Source organism: Stylophora pistillata, chromosome 1 (assembly GCF_964205215.1).
Source record: "Stylophora pistillata chromosome 1, jaStyPist1.2, whole genome shotgun sequence".
Taxonomy (NCBI): domain Eukaryota; kingdom Metazoa; phylum Cnidaria; class Anthozoa; order Scleractinia; family Pocilloporidae; genus Stylophora; species Stylophora pistillata.
Window position 1 is genome coordinate 33,237,323 of NC_142519.1, and position 23,392 is coordinate 33,260,714.

Sequence of the window (23,392 nt, forward strand, 5' to 3'; positions counted from 1 at the left end):
TGCACCTTAGATGTGGCTGACAGCTGCAAGGTAAGATATGCTTTACATCATGCGTTGATCTTAGCACTGGTTGCTTAAAGGTGCGTGACCTGTTAGCGTGACAGACAAGTGTAACTGTCGCGTGAGATCTGGGTCAAAGCATGTAACGCCTGTTAATTTTTTGAAAGAAATGGCGAATTCTCCAAACAGAAAGTATGTAATTACGAGTCTGAGCACTAATCTTATGGTCAAAACATGTTTTGATTTATTATCCCAATCGAGGATGATTTGAAAGTATGACATGGAAAGGTAAGATAGTGTTGAAAGGATGATCTTTGACTCGTTTTCTTTACATCTTCAGACAGCTTCCCCATGACGTCTTGAGATAACTGACGATACTCTTCCGATAACACATTGTAATGTTTGCAATTTTTATTATTTTTATTTTTCAGCCCCTCTACAGCTGTGTGCATCCATTTTTGTTGGGTAAGTTAAATCACTTGAGAAGAAACAAAATTAAGAATTGCTAGTTTAAAACCACATGAAACAACGGATATATATTCACCACTGGAAAGTAAAATATTTTTAAAAGCATTTGTCATGAGGTAAAGCTAAATATATTTTAATGGATAGTAAATCTAAGTGAGATTAACTGGACTTTTTTATCACTGCATGGTAACAATACCTGCTGCAAACTGTGTTTTAGTGCTGGCTTCATGACATGGGAAATTGTCCATAATATTGAAAGTTTCCTTACAAGAGAAGATGGTAGAATCAAGAGAGGCTTCGATTTGACTACTGATGAAATTGCAGATAGTAGTCATGATTTAGCTGAATGTTTACAAGGTAGGTATGGCTGTGGTGGATATTGACAAACTTATCCCAGGTGGAAATCTTATTAAGATCTTGTAAGATCTTACAAGAATCTTGTAAGATTCTTATTAAGATTAAGATCTTAATAAAATCTTGTTTAACTCTTAAGATCTTAAAAAATATTGGTAAAAATCTGGAGAGGATCTTACAAGATCTTATCCAAAGAAATCAATATTCAACATTCTAAGATCTTAAAAAATATCTTGTAAGATCTTAAGAGAATCTTACAAGATCTTATCAGAAAAAAAAATCAGTATCGAACTTGCTAAGATCTTAAAAGATCTTAATAAAAATCTTGTAAGATCTTAAAATAAATCTTACAAGATCTTGTCAAATTTAGTCAGTGTGTAGCATTTTAAGATCTTAAAAGAGTTGATAAAATCTTGTAAGGTCTTAAAGAAATCTTACAAGATCTTGTCATCAAAAGTCAGTTTGCAGCATTCTATTGATAAAAAAAAAATTATAAGATCTCAGAAAATTATTAATTAAGGTATCAACACTCTAACATCTATTAAATACAATGTTAAGACAATCTTACAAGATCTTGTAAAAAAAGTTAGCTTTTAATGATATTTCATGTAGTAATAATAAGTATTATTCTTAGATTTTTAGGTCATTGTGAGTCCAACATTCACATCACTTTTGAGTTTCCAAACTTCTAATTCTAAAAATGTACTGTTAAAGGGAAACTCCACCTTGACTCAAATGAACAATTTAAAATTGTACAAAATAATATTTGCAATCAATTTTCATTAAACTAGTTGTTGTTTCAGAAAAAAAAAGAAGAATTTAGAACAACGTATTTTCACTTTCAAATTTCCCAGGTGCCACTATCTTGAATGATTGTGACATGCCATGGTTGCAGTTATTGTTTTCACAAAAAGGGCTTTTGTTTGAAATGAGAGAGCAACTGTTGCCCATCACAGTTATTCAAAGATGGCGGCATCCGCGAAATTTAAAAACCAAAACAAGCATTTTTGAAATTCGTTTATTTTGGGTCCCAATTCTTTCATTGCAAAAAAGTTTGAACAGTTCTGATTCTATATGTTCTGATATGTTCTATAGTTTAAAGTTATTGTCCTGTTTTAGTGGAGGTTCCCTTTAGGTAAAGAGTGGTACATTAGATTTTTTGGAGCCTAACAATAATTTGTTGCAGCTTTTTTTAATTATGCATTTGAATTAGTCTCTTTCGACTAATATTTAATCTTACCTTCATACTTTTTAGTAAAAAAAGTGGTAATTTTTTTTCCATTAATGAAAATTTGGAATACCATTATTATGTTGCAAAGAGGTGCATCACCCTTTAATTTTACTTGGGAACAATTTAGTAGTGTTCTTGTTTTCTGAGTTTCAAACTTGTATAAATAGTTCATTGCTTTGTAATAAAAATAGGATTTCTGTTTTAATAAAATAGTGTTCTAAAGTTTTTTTCTGCTCTTTCTATTTTGGTAACATTGTTTTTTTGCAGAAATGAGAAATATTTTGATGAGATCTGAGTAAGATCTTGGTAAGATCTCATATTATCAAGATCTTGTGAGAATCTTGGTAAGGTCTTGTAAGATCTTACAAGAATCTTGGTAAGATCCTCTAAGATCTTACAGGAATCTTAGTAAGATCTGGTAAGATCTTGGTAAGATCTTTGTAAGATCTTGGTAAGATCTTTGTAAGATCTTGGTAACATCTTGTAAGATCCTGGTAAGATCTTGTAAGATCTTTGTCAGATCTTGGTAAGATCTTGGTAAGATCTTGGTAAGATCTTGGTAAGGTCTTGGTAAGATCTTGGTAAGATCTTGGTAAGATCTTGGTAAGATCTTGGTAAGATCTTGTAAGATCTTGGTAAGATCTTGTAAGATCTTGGTAAAATCTTGGTAAGATCTTGGTAAGATCTGGTAAGATCTTGGTAAGATCTTGGAGCATTTTCCTAAGATCTTGTAAGATCTTGTAAGAATCTTGTAAGAATCTTGTAAGAATCTTAATTAAGAAGTAAGATAAGATCTTAGTAAGAATCTTATTAAGAATCTTACTAAGATCTTAATAAGATTTCCACCTGGGATTTGCCTGGGTACTTCATTGGCAGGCATTAAGAGAGTAGCCTTTTAAGCAATTATTGGATGAGGTTGAGCATGATATTGTGAACGATCAAAACCAAGGTCTGAGTTATTTCGGAAGCTGAAGATTGACGCAGACAACTTAGATACAAGGTTTTCATAATTCACTATATCATGCAGAAACTGACTTCATTTATTGTAACATTTTATTATTATTTCAAGAACTCATTAATAATTCATTAGGCTAACAGCCTATCAAAACATCAATGAAACATCATGTGTAGTCTATGTTCATTCTGAAAAGTCTGGTGGTGGCTTTGATTTCAGTCCCAGGGGAGTGCAGGGCTGAATGTGCAAACAATGCAATTATTGCTTATTCTTAAATGAAATGATCTGTATATAAAGGTCACTAGTGATCTTTATAGAAAGGTTCATCCTTGCATAAAATTTTAATTGCATTGCTTCCATTACAGTCTTCTGAACACGTCGGTGACAAACTTTTTCAACCAAAAATTCAAGGATTCAGTGCTCATGTTTACAACATTTGTTTCTAAGCTTTGAACATTGTCTACTTTGACTTTGAATCCTCTTTCCTCAAAGTTGATGCCTTTATTTCTTCTTGACCTTTGCCACTTGCCAAATATTGTGTAAACTGTCCACTTTGTGGCCTACCACGTAGACTTTGGAATACAACTATCCAAGTACTCCTTCTCTTCCTCTACACTTTTTGGTTCTCAAAGCATGCATTTGGGCAGCATTTGGGCAGCATTTAGGCAGCATTTCAAGTAAAAGCTCTCTGAGACTTTGACAGCAGCTGAACATGGAGTACTTTTCCTATCTGAAAATAATTAACCTTGAATGCATTCATATCACCTTTATCCAATCTTAAGAGAGGCATGAGTTTTTGAAGCCATTCAAAAAACTTGCAGCACATGTTTTATTGGCTCTAAAACACACGGCATTGCCTCATGTTTTAAACCCCATAAAACACTGCTGCTTTTCAAACAATTTGCAAATTAAAAGCAGACACTTAATATCTGATTTGCACACCTAAGAAGCATCTTTGTCACCTTCTGTGAATGAAAAATCTTTTATTTTCAGCTCCTCACCATGGCGGCAATTAAAAGTACAGCATTATCTCAAAGAACACTTTGTTTTGAAGTGTTTTGGTATCATGTAAACTAAAAACTCTACACTTGCTCAGCCTACGAAGGTCATTTTCTGAAATAGCTAGTTTGTTTTCAACCTTTACCAAACCCCACCGTTTCAAATCAACACAGTTAGGAATACTTTGTTCGCCTTGGCGAATTCTTGGTCTTTGACAGTGCCAAATTCTTTTGTCTTGAAATGCCTGTTGAGTTCAAATGGTACAGAAGTCATGGAACTTTTTGAGTACCAGCTGCCATCACTTTTTCTAGCACTGGCTTAAAACTTCTTTAGAACACAGGCCAAAGTGGTTTTATCTTGTAGTTCCTCCAGTTTCTTCTCCCTCAGGTAATCATTCTCAATTTTTACACTTGTTTTTGTTGTCCTCTCTGTTGGAATCTTTATTGTCAAAAATCATTAAGCCATTTTTGCAAAAGTTTGACAACACTGCATGGATAAGGGGCTTGGAAACTAGACAGACTTTGAACTCAACATGATAACCCAATATTTGTTGCAGGCATTTTGTTATCATGTCAACTTTACATGTTACTGTGGGCATATAAAATTGGAGCCAAAACCTTTCAGGCAAGGGGTACTGCGGAGATCAATCCTCAGTCCAGTTTTATTTCTCCTATTGGAGAATGATATGCCAAGTTTGCATCTGAACAACTCCACCATTGATAGATATGGTGATGATACCACCCTGTCCATTAAGTGCAAACTGGAATAACATCACTTCTTTAATTCAAGTTCTTTCTGATGACTTGGAAACTATTGAGAGATGGCCAACTGAAAATGTAAACTAATACTGAGAAGACGAAAGGCCCGTTTGAACGGTTTCAACATTTTGCTTCGACATGCATTTAACACTTTGTTGAAACAAATGTTTGGTGGGTTTAAACAGGTCATCCAACATTGTTGAAAACATAAAAAATGTTGAAAGCTTGTTGAAAGCATGTTGAATCAAGTTTAAATTCAACATTGATTCAACTTTTCCTTCGAAAGGCCTTTGTGAGGCCTCCAAACAACTTTGTTTTTGCGTCCAACATTTGCCCAACATCCGTTCAACTTTTGTCGAACAAATGTTGGTCAAATGTTGAAACCATTTAAATGGGCCTTAAAGTGTTACAACTTACATAAGCTTAGTGAGGAAACAGCAAGCTTAAAACTAATATGCCTTGATGCCACAAATATTGACCATCACTGGGTTTAATCATTGATAATTAAGATCTTAGCTTTGAAGCACACTGATGATTTATGTAAGAAACTGTGAAAATGACTTGGAATTTTGAGGCATATTAGTCCTTATCTCAAGCAAAGGCACAGGTTGATTTTCTATCTCCTTGTTATAAAGCCAGTTATGTTGTACCTCAGTCCAATTTGGTCATCTTGCAGTAAAGAATAGCTAGAAAGAGTCTTATGGATGCAGAAGAGCGCTGCTCACATTGGACACAGAAAGAACGACATGCATACTAACTATGTTTAATGAACTTAACTGGATTCCATTTTTTATCAAGGCGTGTATGAATAGATGTTATCTAGCCCTTAAAGTGCCCATAATGTCAAAAAACGTTTTTCGCTCATCTAATTCTACATTTCACCAAATGAACTTCTGTGAAAAATTTTTTTGATTTGGATAAAACGCGATTTTTTTACAAAGTTCAAAATTCTATTTTCTTGTGGTTGACCCCTACCATTGATCACAAGAATAATGTGCTCAAAATGACCACGTGACTGATGTCTGTGAAGTAGGTTCAGGAACCTCGCTTGACCCTAAAAGTTCATATAAATACACTGGTCGAGTGCGGGTCATTTATGATATTGTGAGCTTAAGGTATTGTGACCACTCTGAAGCAAATTCCCACTTGTTTTCAAGTCAGATAAGTCACAACCCAAAATCACGTGTTCCTGAACCTACATCATGACTCACTTTAAACCGGGGAAGACTGGTGCAAATGGTGGACCAAAATGGCAGCAAATTTGAATGTCTTTAAAAAATTATAAAAAAATTGCTTTTTATCCAAATCGCAATTTTTTTTCACAGAAATTCATTTGGTGAAATGTAGAATTAGATGAGCAAAAAACATTTTTTGACATTATGGGCACTTTAAGAGACTAGATTATAGACAACTCCAGATTATATATTAAAGACAGATTTTGAGTTTCATAACTGATCCACTCATTTTGCAAATTTAAATTTTTTTTCCTGCCTTTAAGAGAAATACAGGAGGCCAGACTTGTAGCATACAAACTATTAGAAATATTGGAATGAACTGTCTTTTGATGTAAAGAAAGTGAAAAATGTTAAATCTTTAAAAAAGAAATTGTACACAAATTTAATTTCTAAGCAAAGAGAGATAGAAAAAGTTTTGAATTTTTTAATAGTTAAGTAGCCTTTTATATCAAGTCTGCAAAATAACTTGTTTTACAGTAGATAGTAAATATTTTTTAAATAGTTAAGATTTCTAAATAAGACTCTGGAGTTACTAATTTTACTTGTTTCTTAACTTTTGTCTATAATAACTTTTTTAATGACTGTAGAATTATTTTAACATTGATGTTTATTTTATGCTTTTACAAAGGGCCACAAGTTTATCAGTTTTATTATAACTGTCATGTGTTTACCCTCTTTAGATAAAGGCATTACCTTACCTTACCTAACCTTACCTTACTTAATGCTCTTGACCAAGCAGATGTTTCATAGTAAGTGTAATATAATTATAATAACATGAATTATCAAACCTTGTGTCTGTGTTATCTGCTTCAGCCCTTGCCTTTGGCAGATACATGTAAGTCAGACCTCGATTTTGATAAATAAACAATAGCCTCTATTTGGCGCTGACATATGAATGAATAATTGTCCTTGAACATTATCTGTTCCAAGGTTCAAACGATTTTCTAGGAAACTGTGGGCTTTGAGGAAATATGCTTGCAAATTTCTCCTTACAAGCATATTTTTGTGCAAAATAGAGGCTATTGTACTTAATATCCTTCAAATGTTTTGCAATACAACACATATGAAGAAATGTTTACAAACAGTTTACCATATGCAGCCATGGGCTGTTTTTTTTTTTGTAGTTTTCTATGGTACAACTCTGAATTAAGTTTAAATGAAGGCTTATCATGGTGAATGTAAGGTTTGAAAATTGGGCAATATCAGCCAGTTTAGCTGGAGAATATGCAGTCAAGTGATGTGTTTAAACCAATAGTGTGTGAGCAAAAATATTTGATTATCATAATTCATGCTTAACCTGTTTCAATAATTGTCTCTAGTAATAGCATTGCTGCACTAGTATTGCAGAGGACAGTGGTTTGAATCCTGTGCAGGCCTGAATTTTTTCAGGTCTGATTTTCACTATTGCTTAAATAATGCTCGATCTTTACTGCAAGGATTGTGCACAAATACATAAGCTTTGAAGGCCATCCTTTAACTTTTTGTGGTGTTTTTTTAGTCCTTGAGGGACACTGTCCATTTGTTGTAATTTACTTAATATTTCAATAATCATTTCATTATCTGTTTTATTAGTACCTTGGCTGGATGAAGCTTGGAAATATACAAATACAGAAGATTGGCAAAAGACATTGTGGGCCATTTTGCCAAGCAGCTTGATACTGCAATTCTCCAAAGGTATCTATGATCAATTACTCTAAACACATTAGAATGTTGCTTTACAGCCAGGTGATTATTTAATTTAGTGGGTTGTCTCAACTGAACAACTGATAAAGTTGACTGAACAACTGATAAAGTTGTCAGATAAGGGAAATAATGTCTAGTAGCAATTTGTTTGGCTTAAGAAACAAGCACTGTAATTGTAATGGGGTTGTTTTATCATCTACAGTGGAGTTCTAAGTTATTTTTCACTAAATAATCATCCTACTTTTGAAGTGCATCTAGTGAAACAGGAGTCACTCAGACTATGAAAACCAAAAGGAACACAGAGCTGAAACAATTGATTCCAAGAATTGAACTCTTTTGACCCTCATCTCCATACTGTTTTCTACTCATATACTGTTATATACTGTTTTCTACTCATATAATATGGTAATGACAAGGGGAATGTGTATAACAGTCAGGAGCTTCCTAAGTGGGTGATCATTAGCTGGATTCTCATAACCTTACAGTTTGATTCAGTAGTGATATGATGTACGGAGAGATGCTAATTACTCTTAGAGGATAAAGCCAGTTTTAAAAACAATTAAATCTCAAGTTACAGTATAGAGAAATATATTTTTTCTTCTAGTCACGCATGTGGGATAATAGACCATGCCCAAAATAGGATTATTTTTTTTCTTGTTTTTCGCTTAGTACGGATGATTAACGTACTATTAAAATTAAGCCGATTAGACCAGACTTGTTTAAGTTGTGCTGTTCTTGCCCATTATAAACCTAACAATTTATTTTTCTTTTATTTGTTTATCTACATCTATGCAAAGGAATTATAAATGTAGGAAATAATCGGTTGAAAAAGAAGATAAAACAAATAGGTCTAACGGCTGAGTAATAAACCTTCCAAAGCCGTGTTGAGATGTCCGTACCGAGTACTACGGCACTAACGTAGATAGATAGATAGATAGATAGATAGATAGACAGATAGATAGACAGATAGATAGATAGATAGATAGATAGATAGACAGATAGATAGATAGATAGATAGATAGATAGATAGACAGATAGATAGATAGATAGATAGATAGATAGACAGACAGATAGATAGATAGATAGATAGATAGATAGATAGATAGACAGATAGATAGACAGATAGATAGATAGACAGATAGATAGATAGATAGATAGATAGATAGATAGATAGACAGATAGATAGATAGATAGATAGATAGATAGACAGATAGATAGACAGATAGATAGACAGATAGATAGATAGATAGATAGATAGATAGATAGATAGACAGATAGATAGATAGATAGATAGATAGACAGATAGATAGATAGATAGATAGATAGATAGACAGATAGATAGACAGATAGATAGATAGATAGACAGATAGATAGATAGATAGATAGATAGATAGACAGATAGATAGATAGATAGATAGATAGATAGACAGATAGATAGACAGATAGATAGACAGATAGATAGATAGATAGATAGATAGACAGATAGATAGATAGATAGATAGATAGACAGATAGATAGATAGATAGATAGATAGATAGATAGATAGACAGATAGATAGACAGATAGATAGATAGATAGACAGATAGATAGATAGATAGATAGATAGATAGACAGACAGATAGATAGATAGATAGATAGATAGACAGATAGATAGACAGATAGATAGACAGATAGATAGATAGATAGATAGATAGATAGATAGACAGACAGATAGATAGATAGATAGATAGATAGATAGATAGACAGATAGATAGACAGATAGATAGATAGATAGATAGATAGATAGATAGACAGATAGATAGATAGATAGATAGATAGATAGACAGATAGATAGATAGATAGATAGATAGACAGATAGATAGATAGATAGATAGATAGACAGATAGATAGACAGATAGATAGATAGATAGACAGATAGATAGATAGATAGATAGATAGACAGACAGATAGATAGATAGATAGATAGATAGATAGATAGATAGACAGATAGATAGATAGACAGATAGATAGACAGATAGATAGATAGATAGATAGATAGACAGATAGATAGATAGATAGATAGATAGACAGATAGATAGATAGATAGATAGACAGATAGATAGATAGATAGATAGATAGACAGATAGATAGATAGACAGATAGATAGATAGATAGATAGATAGATAGATAGATAGACAGATAGATAGATAGACAGATAGATAGATAGATAGATAGACAGATAGATAGATAGACAGATAGATAGATAGATAGATAGATAGATAGATAGACAGATAGATAGATAGATAGATAGATAGACAGATAGATAGATAGATAGATAGATAGATAGATAGATAGACAGATAGATAGACAGATAGATAGATAGATAGACAGATAGATAGATAGATAGATAGATAGATAGACAGATAGATAGATAGATAGATAGATAGATAGACAGATAGATAGATAGACAGATAGATAGACAGATAGATAGATAGATAGATAGACAGATAGATAGATAGATAGATAGATAGATAGACAGATAGATAGACAGATAGATAGACAGATAGATAGATAGATAGACAGATAGATAGATAGATAGATAGATAGACAGATAGATAGACAGATAGATAGATAGATAGATAGATAGATAGACAGATAGATAGACAGATAGATAGATAGATAGATAGACAGATAGATAGACAGATAGATAGATAGATAGATAGATAGATAGACAGATAGATAGATAGATAGATAGATAGATAGATAGACAGATAGATAGATAGATAGATAGATAGACAGACAGATAGATAGATAGATAGATAGATAGATAGATAGATAGACAGATAGATAGATAGATAGATAGATAGATAGATAGACAGACAGATAGACAGACAGATAGATAGATAGATAGATAGATAGATAGACAGATAGATAGACAGATAGATAGATAGATAGATAGACAGATAGATAGACAGATAGATAGATAGATAGATAGATAGACAGATAGATAGACAGATAGATAGATAGATAGATAGATAGACAGATAGATAGATAGATAGATAGATAGATAGATAGACAGATAGATAGACAGATAGACAGATAGATAGACAGATAGATAGATAGATAGATAGATAGATAGACAGATAGATAGATAGATAGATAGATAGATAGATAGATAATAATCTTTAGACAGGGTGCGTTCTCACAGAAGTGGTTTTCAGAACGGCCCTGTAACTACCCACCCAACCCATCCCAGGGAGGACATCCATCACACAGTAATCTCGTGCGTGGGAAATTAACGTCTCCTACCCCAACCCTGCAGGAGACGGGACCTCCATTTATTCGTCCCTATCCGAGAAGACTAGAATATTTAACCATTTCTTGATGTTAAAGAAAGGAAGCATATTCTTCTCAGTTAATTTTAAGACCCTGAGTCCGGCCGGTATTGAACTCTCGACCTCCCGCACAGCAGTCCGGCGCTCTCCCAATTGAGCTAACCAGGCGGCGGTCAAACGTACTAGCGTACTAAACAGTTGAGCAACAAGCCGTGATGAGTTGTCCGTACAGAGCACTATGGGACTATGGTACTAACGTACCAGCGTACTAAACAGATGAGCAACAAGCCGTGATGAGTTGTCCATACCGAGTACTAACGTACTAACGTACTAAACAAACGAAGAACAAGCCGTGATGAGATGTCCGTATCGAGTACGAACGTAGAAGCATACTAAACAGATGAACAACAAGCCGTGTTGAGTTGTACTGACGTATACGTACTAACGTACTAAACAAATGAAGATCAAGCCGTCCGTACCGAGTACTGAAACAGATGAACAACACTGAAGCCGAACCGAGTACTAAGGTACTAACGTACTAACGCACTAAACAAATGAAGAACAAGCCGTGATAAGTTGTCCGTACCGAGTACTAAGGTACTAACGTACTAAACAGATGAGCAACAAGCCCTGATGTGATGTTCGTACCGAGTACTAAGGTATTAACGTACTAACGCACTAAACAAATCAATAAGAAGCCGTAAAGAAATGTCCGGACTGAGTACTAAAGTACTAACGTACTAACGTACTAAACATATGAGCAACAAGCCGTGATGAGTTTTCCGTACCGAGTACCACAAAATACGGCAAATACGGCACAACTCGCAAAAATACTCGGCGATACTACACAACAAATAATAATAATTTAATTCCAAAACTTTGCAAGTACAATTTTAACGGTATTCTGTTTCTCAATGACGCAAACTGCCCTAAACGAAGTTTTTCCGTAATCTCAGGGACAGGTGAAACAGAAAATGTTCGAGGCTGACACCACACTATATTATGTCTCGTTGGATAAGAACGATTGGTATATTTAACATCTCGACTTTGTCACATTCTCTTAGGTAACATACTCAAGCTAGTTATCTAATAAACGGAAGACTTGGTCGAAATGGCTTTTTTTTAGCTGACCTCGAAAAACCGAATCGTTACACAACTTTAGAGTCATCCAGAAAAGACCTTTGAGGTTCTGAATTAAATAAAAGTACCAGAAATTTGACATTTTTATGAAACATTAATTTGAGAGGAAGATAGTGCCGGGAATTTTAACGTGGTCCGAGGCTGATTGTTTTTCCCAAAAAGATACGTTTTCAAACAGAAAGAGGTACTGGTTGACGGGCAATAACTATTCCAAAACAGTAGGAGTGGACGTACATTTCTTTGAGAAAATTGATATACATGGGGGTGCAGTGTCACTGAGAAGATGATAGGATCTCATTCGTATTCCGTGTAGGCCTCCTCTGAAGCCTGAAGTCGCCGTAACTTTGGGAGATTTAAGGCGACTTAAGAAAATTGGTAGAAAAAACATTGCGACTTTAGGCTATTTAAGGCGACTTAAAGCGATTTTACTGAAGTGATAAAACTGAAGCGATAAAATCAAAGTTAGCAACAGTCTCTCCATAAAATTTAAAAATATTTACAGAATCCCTTGCAATAAACACAATATGATCAGAGTGGGGTGAATGGGGTCAATTGGGAAGGGGGGAACCCTTATAACATTTCGTAACCAGTAGCGACTTAAGGCAACTTAAGGTCCCAGAAAAAATTAGAAGTTGTAAAACGATATAATTTCGCCGAATTGTCCAGGACCCGAAACTTTTCAAATTCTGAAGAATTAGCTTCACTTGTACCTAATAGCTACCTCAACATAGCTACCTCAACCGCCTCCCGGTTACCTCAATTGGTATAGCGCCAGACTGTTGTGCGGGAGGTCGAGAGTTCAAATCCGGCCGGACCAACACTCTTTAAATAACTGAGTAGAAAGTGCTGCCTTTGTAATAATATCTGCAAACGGTTAGACTTTCTAGTCTTCTCGGATAGGGACGATAAATGGAGGTCCCGTCTCACAAGCTCTTATATGTGATTTAAATATGTGGGACGTTAAAAAACCCACACACTCCTCGAAAAGAGTAGGTGTTGTGGTCTATCTTTGTGCAGTGTCTATCCAGGGTCTATCCAGGGTGAATTGGGGGGAGTGGTGGTGCCTCGCATGGACCTTGTGTTCCGTTCGCACTAACCCTTCCGGGTCTAGTCACACCCGGTGAAGTCGTTAAAACATAAAACAAAAATAAAACACATTCTCTTCGGTCAGTTCCCTGGGTTCCATAATCAATAAGAAGAAAACTTCAACAAGACGCTTTTTTCCAAGGAAACTTTTCCCGTGGCATTCCTCGTGTTAACTATATTGTAATTACCACACCGAAGATAACGCGTTTCATGCGATACATTTTTGCTTTGAAAGGTTTAACAGATTACAGCGTTTTTGCTCAGCATTCGTTAAAGGTTGCGCTTTTCCTTGGGAAAACGCGTATCACAGTGATGTTTCTTCTTTTTTTGAGTTTGAGCGAGCAACTGATAGGAATGAGTTGAATCCTGGTCCAGCACTAGTGTCTGTTGTTTTATGAATTGTACTGTTCGTGGATGTTCCTCTCTTAACTCTTTGGGCGGCTAACGTGAATACGCTCGAGAGGTAGTTAGTACGCCAGTACGTAGGTATTCATCCTCGCTCGAGAGGTTTAGTTAGTACGCTAGTACTCCGGTACGCTAGTGACATGCAGTCCTTTAATCGAACGCTAGTACGTTGGTACGCAAGTCATTCATGCTCGTTCGAGAGGTGTAGTTAGTACGTAGGTATTCATGCCCGCTCGAGAGGTGTAGTTAGTACGCTAGTACTTTGGTACGCTAGCGACATGCAGTCCTTTAATCGAACGCTAGTACGTTGGTACGCAAGTCATTCATGCCCACTCGAGAGGTGTAGTTAGTACGCTAGTACTCTGCTACGGTAGTGATATGCAGTCCTTTAATCGAACGCTAGTACGTTGGTACGCAAGTCACTCATGCCCGCTCGAGAGGTGTAGTTAGTACGCTAGTACTCTGCTACGCTAGTGATATGCAGTCCTTTAATCGAACGCTAGTACATAAGGATTTATGGTACGCTAGTGTCATGAAGTTCTTTAATCCATTGCTAATACGAAGGTACGCATTCATGCTCGCATTCATTGCGAGCATTCATGCTCGTTTGAGAGGTGTAGTTAGTACGCTAGTACTGGTACGCTAGTGACATGCAGTCCTTTAATCGAAAGCTTGGTACGCTAGTGACATACAGTCCTTTAATCAAAAGCTAGTATGTAGGTGCGCAAGAGAGGTGCAGTTGGTACGCTAGTACTGATAAATAAACAAAATACTAAAGGAGAGTGTGCTAAATAGGTACTGTTAGTACTGTAGTACTTATGAAGGTTGTTAGTACGGTAGTACTGATGAATAAGCAAAAATCTATAGAAGAGCGTTCCTATAATGGGCAGCATATGTGGGATAACTTAAAAATTCTGAGTCTGTATGAGGAATCAAACCTCGAATCTTCAGATTGTGCACTCTGATGCTCTACCACTGAGCCACAGAGACTCTCTAGTATAGTAAGCCGGACCCAACTGATGCTCTACCACTGAGCCACAGAGACTCTCTAGTATAGTAAGCCGAACCCAATTGACAAAGTTTATTGTTGTTGACTGACCAATGATGTTTTGATGAATATATATGCTGTTGTTTACTGGACGTTCAATTCAAGCTATTTTTCCTTTCTTACATTCATACATTTGGGAGTTGCAATTTTACATTCTTCATTAATTAATGGCTCAGTTAGAAGATTTATTAAAACAAGAGCTTTGTAAAGGAATGTTGGTATAGTATTTAGTGTGTTTTAATTTATAGTGAACAAAAAAGCTTTTCAAACAGTCTTATGGTTTTCATCATGATAAATTTGAAAATTAATTTAAATTTAATATATATTTTTTTAACAGCCCTGTCATCTCCCTTGGCCCTACGTTTGTCAGTCCCTCAGAAGTTCCTTGCTTTTCTCCAGGAGTTTGATAATGATGATGTCAGGATACTTGGAACACAAGTGTTGGCTTCACTTAAGATTTATGATGGTAAATGGATAATAAGTGCAGAGTTTTTAGATATTAGTTTACTATTTAAGTCATAAAAATGTTAGAAAGTTCTTGGTGTAAGTTAATGTGATATGTATATGAGCACGATCCTTCGCAGTAAAGCACTATTTGAGCAATAGTGAAAATCAGACCTGAAAAAAAATTCAGGCCTGTACGGGATTCGAACCACTGACCTCTGCGATACTAGTGCAGCGCTCTACCAATTGAGCTAACAAGCCAACTGGGAGCAGGCCATCAAATTAATTCGACATAAACCCGTAGATGATAAATCAAACAACAACAAACATAATCCCGTACAGGCCTGAAATTTTTTTTTTTTTCAGGTCTGATTTTCACTATTGCTCAAATAGTGCTTTACTGCGAAGGATCGTGCTCATATACGTCTCATAACCGCAGTTCACTCATATGTTTCATATGTTTGTTCTTAGTGTGATATCTTGTAATTTTCACTTTTAAAACATTCACGAGCTAGTATAGTACATTTCGATTTATCAGGATAACTCATGCTCATTAAGAGTACCAATCAATCCCCCTTCATGGTAATTTTCTTTTTGAACTAGATCCTCGAGGAGCGTTCACTCGGGTTTCGTATCGAGCGTATTACTTGAGCCTAGAGTTCGGGGACCGGCCCTTTCCGAAATCGCTCTACATCATTTAGTGTGGGCATACCACGAACGGCGCGTTAGTTTGCATGTGAGATGAGCGTAAGACAGGAATCTTTGTAAAGTAGTCTTCATCAAAGACTATTTAACTTATGTTGTTTACGACGAGCGAGCACATAACAACCCAAGTTGTCGCATTCTCGTCCCCAGTTTCCGCGGTTTAAGCAAGGAACGCCTGGGACCATGACCCCACTTTTGGCGACGAAGAACGGCTTGCACTTTAAGACTCGGGCTTTCCAACGGAGGCCCGAGTAACAAGGATAATTGTATAACATAAAGTTTCTTATTTTTATTAACAGTGCAGTTTACTGGTACTGACCATAAGGAGGGACACCTCCAACTTTGTCATGTAATTATAGCAATCATAATGCTATTTGTTTTCTTGAGATAGAAAATTTAGGCGTATTATCATCTGTTTTTACTTTTTTACTCAATAATGATTCTTAGTTATTTTTATGTGTCCTTTTTATTCATGCACGAGGATGCAACCACTGAATTACTTACTTGTGACCCACCACAACAAATTGAATTACATAAAGAGGATAGATTTAGTGTTCAGGGGCCTGTTTTTTTTTTTGTTTTTGTTTTTTTTTTAAGTCCTGGTAATGTAACAGGCCTTAAATCATACAGTGTATTGTAAAATCAAAATGTAAAGAATAGAAAACCATGTTCTGGCTCCCTAACAAGTCAATTTTTTTCAGCTGATAGCTTTCTGTCTAAATTTCGAAATGTTTGAAATACCTGTCTTGAATGGAAACAGAACATTTTTATGGGCCCTTTAAGTAAGCAAGACATCAAACGAGCCCCTGGTAATTTGAATTTGTACCTCTCAGTTGTCAGTGCTGTAATCAATTTGCAAAGGTAAGACTACACAATACCACACGGCCTAATTTTGCAAGCTTGATAAATAGCTGGTACTCTAATACATGCTTTCCTCAGCGGTATTTTAAGAACATCATTCAAAGCAGCCATTCAAGGCCACTCACTGCAGATGACTTTAAGAATCAGTGTCTGCATGGGTCTATTTTCTAGGCTTGATGGCAATTTGAATCTCTAAGATGGTCTCTTAAAGAAATTTTAAACCTTTCAAGATTGTAGAGTACAGGTGAATCAGGACCTTCATGTTTTCTAAAGGTGAACTAATCTTTCAGCGCCCAAATGCCTTCTGAGGGTGTTTGTATATTGCTTTATGTATGATAAAATTTGAACCAACAAGTTAATAGATTTTACCAACAAGATAGTGAATTTGTGTTGATCAATATTATTGTTTCTAGATGCGGAAATTCAGGAGCTGAATGAACTTGTGGCATCTTGTGATAACAGGATTTTGATCGGTTTAGCTAGGTTACCTGGACTCGATACCAGGCTTCTTGGTGTGCACCGAACAGAATTGAAGGTAAGATCCCACGAGAAATGACCAAGATTATCATTCAAGCAACTTGAATTTTTGTCTAGTGTGTCCGATAAACTTCGTTTCTTTGAACTTAAGTTACTTGAACTTTGTATTTTTTTCCTCTTAGCAGACTGATCCAATAGAGTCTTTATGTAACTCTTATTGTAATGGTTTTCCTATTCATGATTCCATTTTCACTCAAATTAGTGTTTTATCCTGTAGGTTGTCTACTAAATACTCGACGACGAGTTTTTAGTATCATGAATCGTTAATTTGATTGGTTAATTGGTGGGATGAAATAGCTTGTAACTCTGCTAGGGCGTGACTTTTTTCTTCCGTGCAGGCTGATGGGCCATCTGAGTCAATCGAGAGTGACTTAAAAGCCTTACTCCTTAAGTTACCTCTTACTGGCCTGGATCCTTGTACAACTTGGTTTACCCGAAATGCAATGCTGACTGGCAAATCAGCGAGCCAACATCGCAGGGTAAGACAATTACAGTACAGTAAAACTTTTCCTTGTGGACACCTTTTCAATACGGACAGTTTCCAATGTCCAATGTTTCCAAAATGTAAATTAAGTTCTTAAAAAGAAAAAAAATTCTATAATACTGACCCTGTCTAATACGGACAATAGACACTCGCCGCCCCAGAGATAATTTTTCAGCCTGAAAGAGAGCCCCTGAGAGCGAATGGATGTAGACTTTGTCTTATGGACCTCTGTCTTACTTTTGCGATCAAGTGGTAGTCTGGTCTGTGTTGAGTAACTCCTCAATTGACGTTGTAGTTCTCCTTCTACTTATTCACTAGTGTGAAATATCCGATGATTGATTTTCATGTTTTGACAATATAGATATCTACCAACGCTTACGACATTTTTTTTCGATATTTAATCCATGTTTTGTTTATTATTATCTTATCGGTGCAGCATTGCGTATTAGTTCGTCAAAATAATTTGCGAGACAGTGCCTCGATGCTGAATCTTGATAGTTTCTTCCGTGTTTCTACATACTTAAATTCTACATACTTCTATGTTTCTACATACTTAAAACCTGTCCGTGGAATCCTAAAAGTAACTTCATCGTGTTTATCTCTGTTCATGGACACCTCTCTAATACAGACTCGACTCTGCCACGTTGTTGTCTGTATTCCAGGTGATCGACTGTAAAAAAAAATTAATGCAAAGCATTTTTTTACTAACAAAGTCGTCGTTGATATGCAACTAAGGCTACTCACTATGGATAAGGATATTAACGCTACTTTAAAAGAAATATCCTGCTGAATAACAGGAGGGTCCGTGTAATGTGCGTGAGTCTGTTTGGTCACTTACTGCGGGATTTTTCTCTTTTTAGCCAGTCTTTTGGAGTTTCAGTGGAGAAAGTCTCTCATTTGCTCACAGTCTGAGTTCCATGCCAGCAGAACAGGTGGAACTGTACTACCTCAAAGCTCTAAACAGGCACTCTATGGTAACTATGGCAACTGGCACGGATCTTATAATTTTCTTAGATAGATACTAGACGTTCTAACAATGTTTTCGTTCTAAATATTTCAGTTACAACACCGAAATTTTGGATACGTTGGATATTAGTAATAATGTTACCAGACAACGTTTTCGTACTAACAGTTACAAGGCACTTGTACGTAAAACCCGAAAGATAGCTAGAAAATGATCAATCACAGCAAACGAAAAGTTATTTCAGTCCTAGAATTTATAGCATCATGGGTACACAAAACTGTCAATTAGTACAAGTACATCATTCTTCACTGTCAGCGAAAAATCCTTGCACTGACTAGAAAGATCACACTACTTGAACACAAATTAATGACGACTGTACTTGAACGAATCAGGGACGAATGATATTCTTTTGTCAGGTTCCCAGTCATCGATCTCTAATGGTGGAGAATGGGGTTTTGGATGTGATATTTCGTGAGATCAAAAATCGATTCCACAGCCTCAGAATCAAACGTGAAATTGGCCTCTTGCTTGGGAATCTGGCTTTAGAGGAAAGTGCCCATGAGAGTATGGTGGAACAAGGTAACCCCAGCAGGTGTATGTGTAGCAAGAAACTGCCAGTTTCAACAACAGCTGTAGTAATCCGTTTTCAAAACAAAGCATTTTCCCACGCGTGTCAGAATGAGTTCGCTCTTCTTTACTTTGTTTTAAGTTACTCAGTGTGCGTGTTGGGCTGAGTTCCTACAGATGCTTATCTTCGTTGTAGGACTGAAAATTTATTTAGCGTGAATATGGTGTTTTTCTTTCTCAGGGTTCTTACCACTTTTACGTTCTTGGCTGAATTCTGATGTGAGTACTCCTTTAAGATTCTTTTTTCGAAAATGATAGGTTGACCTATTAGTGACTCATTCTTGGTTAAATAGTACAGTGGTTAGCTGTTGGCACTGTTTTCGGATTGGATATCAAAATCGTATTTGACAGTGTAATCCTACAAGTCAATCCAGTACTGCAATCTTACCTTTTCAGTAGCCTTACTACTCAATTGTTTTGAAGGACTTGGCTTTGTTCAGTCATGCTGTCCGAACACTGGCCAATCTTGACAGAGACTTCTGCAAAGATGAGACGTACGAGGACGGAGTTTACTTACTACATCCCAAGGGACGGCACTCGTGAGTACTATACCCAAATTATTATTCTAGCTTCGTGTACATATGGGAGCCCCTTCGCACAAACATCCTTAGGAGTTACATTTTAATAAAAGTATTCCACGGGCACATAAAGCAATTACTGTCAAGCTGATCATGAAGCGCTGAATAAGAAGCAAAATCACCGGGATAATGATAAGTATCAGTAAAGCGTCGTGGTTATCGGGCGAATTCAAGAACTAATTCTAAATGTAAAAGTGTGAACTTTCTGTTAACTGTTGACACAACGACAAACCACTTACTAACCATAGTTCAAGGAAGGTTCGTTGATTCCTTTCTTCTTACTCTCTTCATCTAGTTCCAGTATCGATGCCGATGTGGTATTCGTTCACGGCCTCCGTGGTGGTCCTTTCATGACCTGGCGACAACAAGAAGAGAAAGATGTCAAGAATTCTGGTACGGACTGTTGGCCTAAGGTATGCGAGAATAAGAGCAAGATTATTCGTTCCAAATTGTTCCTCTCATTTGCTGTGGAGCCTTGCGATTTGAAATTCTTTCAGGTGACATTAATATCAAATAAATTATTACTTTCCAACCCTATAGTCCTGGTTGGTTGGAGATATTCCCAATGTACGGGTCCTTATGCTTGAATATGATACGTCACTGTCTCATTGGGTAGCTCAATGTCCCCAGAAACCTGAAACGTAAGTGGAACACGTAAAATCTTCTCTAAAGCTGTTGTGTAAGGTGGCTCACGGTTTTTCTTGTTAGCTGCAGAAATGAATTGCTCGTTTACTGCAAAATTTCTTATCCTTGGATCTCTTAGGCGCTATATTTTTATTAACATTTGCATGTAAACATGTAAGCAGATCGAAATTTTCACAAATCAGTTGCGCCATAAGGACAAGCAAGTAAAAAAAAACCTATATAGCGACTGCGTTACCAAAACTATTCTTGGACCCCCAAAGTATTCTTGATGAAAGTTACATAATTGGCTCTCTTACAGTCAGTCCTTGTTATATCGGAGTGAAGAGATAAGACGGAAGCTGCGCAAGGCAGGAGTCGGCAAGCGACCAGTTATATGGATCGTTCATTCAATGGGAGGTAAATCAATTTTTCCCATAACTTCCGTTTACAGAGAAAAACGAGCTAACTCAGTAAGGAATAGACGGACAAAAGAATGAACACTGTGAGGAGTGAACATTGTCCCTGATGGACCTAAAGCTATACTTACATCTATATTTGGTTTTTCCTTGTCCTCGTAGGATTACTCGTGAAGCAACTTTTGTTGGATGCAGAGAAAAACGACGAATTTCGGTGGGGTGAAAGTTATTCCTTAACACCTTTCTTCCCTTAGCATAATGCACGTAAATAAAATAGTTGTTTTGTGCTTTTTCTTCATTTATAGGTGCATGTGCGACAACACAAAGGGAATCGTGTTTTACAGCACTCCTCACCTAGGTTCTGCTTTGGCATCATACTCAACTCAGGCCAGTCATCTTCTCCTTCCCTCAGTTGAAGTAAAAGAGCTATGCCAGAGTAAGTGGCAGTTTGCTTATTCTGAGTGGCTCAGCCCTGAAGGGTGTTTTAAATATGAGAGCCATCAAGGTGAATTTTCAACAGGTTTTGCTGTTGGGAACCACTTGTTTCTATATTTTTGTTTTCGTATTAGAATCACCCTTCTTGGCCACTCTTCATGAAAGTTTTCTCTCCTTGGTCCAACGACATCCAATCAAGTTACTAAGCTTTGGAGAGACCATGCCAGTGAAGTTGTCATGGATGTTCCAAACGATACTTGTTACTAACGACTCTGCAGGTAGGTAACCGGTCAATTTTCAAGTTTTGTATCCATACAGTCAAACCCCGACGACTCGAATCCTTCCAAACGTGACCCTCGCTACCCCTAACAAAGCCCTACGTTTATAGATTTCAGCCGTCCTCCGTACTTTTGCCCACGGAGAAACTATCTCGGAGCAATTTTCATTTCCTTTTGGGTCATTTTCTCATAACTTTACGCGGACCATGTTTGTCAGTACGCTAAGGCCATTGAACCGTTCCTAAAACAGCAGCTTGTACTTTGTTTTCTTCATGTTATTGTGTCTTGTTTTCTTTTTCTTTTTGTATTTGTATTTGTTTGTAATCATTGTTTTTGTATTTTTCCCTTTTTTTGCTGTTGTGTTGTGTAAAATTTACAACTGTCAGTTCATTTCACGTTCCTTTAGTTTGGATAAATTTAACTACCGTCGATCGAAAAGTTTGCAATTAATTCTCTGCTCTGTTTTAAAATTTAAACAAAATTTCAAGTATGAATAGAAATGCCTTTTCGCCTTATTCCCGTTCATTTGTGTTCAATCCTTGATAACTTGAAATTCCAACAACTTAAGCGTTTTCAATTTCTAGGAAGGGTAAGAGAGTTTGCTTTAAATACAAATTTAGCTAACTTTGCATAAAAGGGCTGTTTCAGTGATCAAAAACAAAAAGACGCGGAGCTTTTCGATTCAGCGTGAATGAAAGTGGGCACAACCTTAAATTTCACGGGTGCGGTACTTGTGACATCCATGAGTGTATCACGAAAATACCTGGTGTTTGAAAAAAAAAATTCGAGTTTTTTGTTTTTGTTTTTTTTTTTTACTCAACACTTTCGGAATTGCTCTTGTCATGTTGTTTCTTTTATAGATTTAGGTGTCGGTGAATTTTTACCACTTGATGTGGACCACGTCGATATCTGCAAACCCAGCAGCAAGATTGACGAAAGATACACGAAGACCGCCCAATTTATAAAGAGTCTGATTACAAAATAACTGTATTTTAGGACTCAATGAGCGTATTTCTAACAAATCGCTTTTGATCTTTAGCAAAGTGTTACTACGCATACTTCTTAAATATTGTCAATTGCGAGCCAAGAACTTAAGGATGTTGAAAGTAAAATTAAGATTAGCAAAGTGTGTCAATATTCGATGTCGTGTGTGTACGTTTGATGATTTGAAATATATGTGATTTTGTTCAAGCAGTACCTAGGCCTGATATTAAATTTGATATCACAGTAGTTGAATCATTTTGGGCAGAAATTGATGCTGGCAAAGGTAAAAAGAAGATTATAATAGGCTGTATCTACAAGCATAGTAATTTGAATGACGGAGCGAATGACGAAGGGCTAACGCTCGAAACGTCAGCTTTTATAACGTAAAAGCTTTAGGTAACGGTGGCCAATTTACCATTTCAACTTTGTCGATATATTCAAATTATTTTGTTACCCCCACCGACGCAGCCCCAAATAGTTTCTTTAGAAACTATCAGCCTTTATTCATTTGTATCTACAAGCATCCTACTTGTGATCTAGAACAGTTTCGCAACCAACTAAATGATATAATCCAATAATATTAATTAATATTAATTCCAATAGGCATGAAATTTACATCTTTGGAGATATGAATATAAATTTCCTGAAATTTAATGAACACGTCCAAACTGAAGAATTCTTAGATATGCTTTATGCCAACAACATCTTACCAATCATTACTGATTGGTAAGTAACCTACCAGGCTTAGTGATCATACAGCAACACTCATTGACCAAATG

General features: G+C 36.1%; 1 protein-coding gene across 1 annotated transcript; it reads left to right on the top strand.

The window, feature by feature from the left end:
- The first annotated feature begins 130 nt into the window (after positions 1-130).
- LOC111323743 (protein SERAC1) lies at positions 131-22,826 on the top strand. The gene is made up of 18 exons (XM_022927174.2): positions 131-288; positions 432-465; positions 686-825; positions 7,573-7,674; positions 15,014-15,142; positions 17,100-17,221; positions 17,562-17,702; positions 18,568-18,681; positions 19,088-19,250; positions 19,480-19,517; positions 19,722-19,837; positions 20,172-20,289; positions 20,417-20,517; positions 20,820-20,917; positions 21,079-21,130; positions 21,222-21,352; positions 21,486-21,629; positions 22,490-22,826. Exons 1-18 carry the CDS (start codon positions 276-278, stop codon positions 22,612-22,614), a joined length of 1,881 nt encoding a protein of 626 aa, XP_022782909.1. The 5' UTR covers positions 131-275; the 3' UTR covers positions 22,615-22,826.
- Positions 22,827-23,392: the final 566 nt, after the last annotated feature.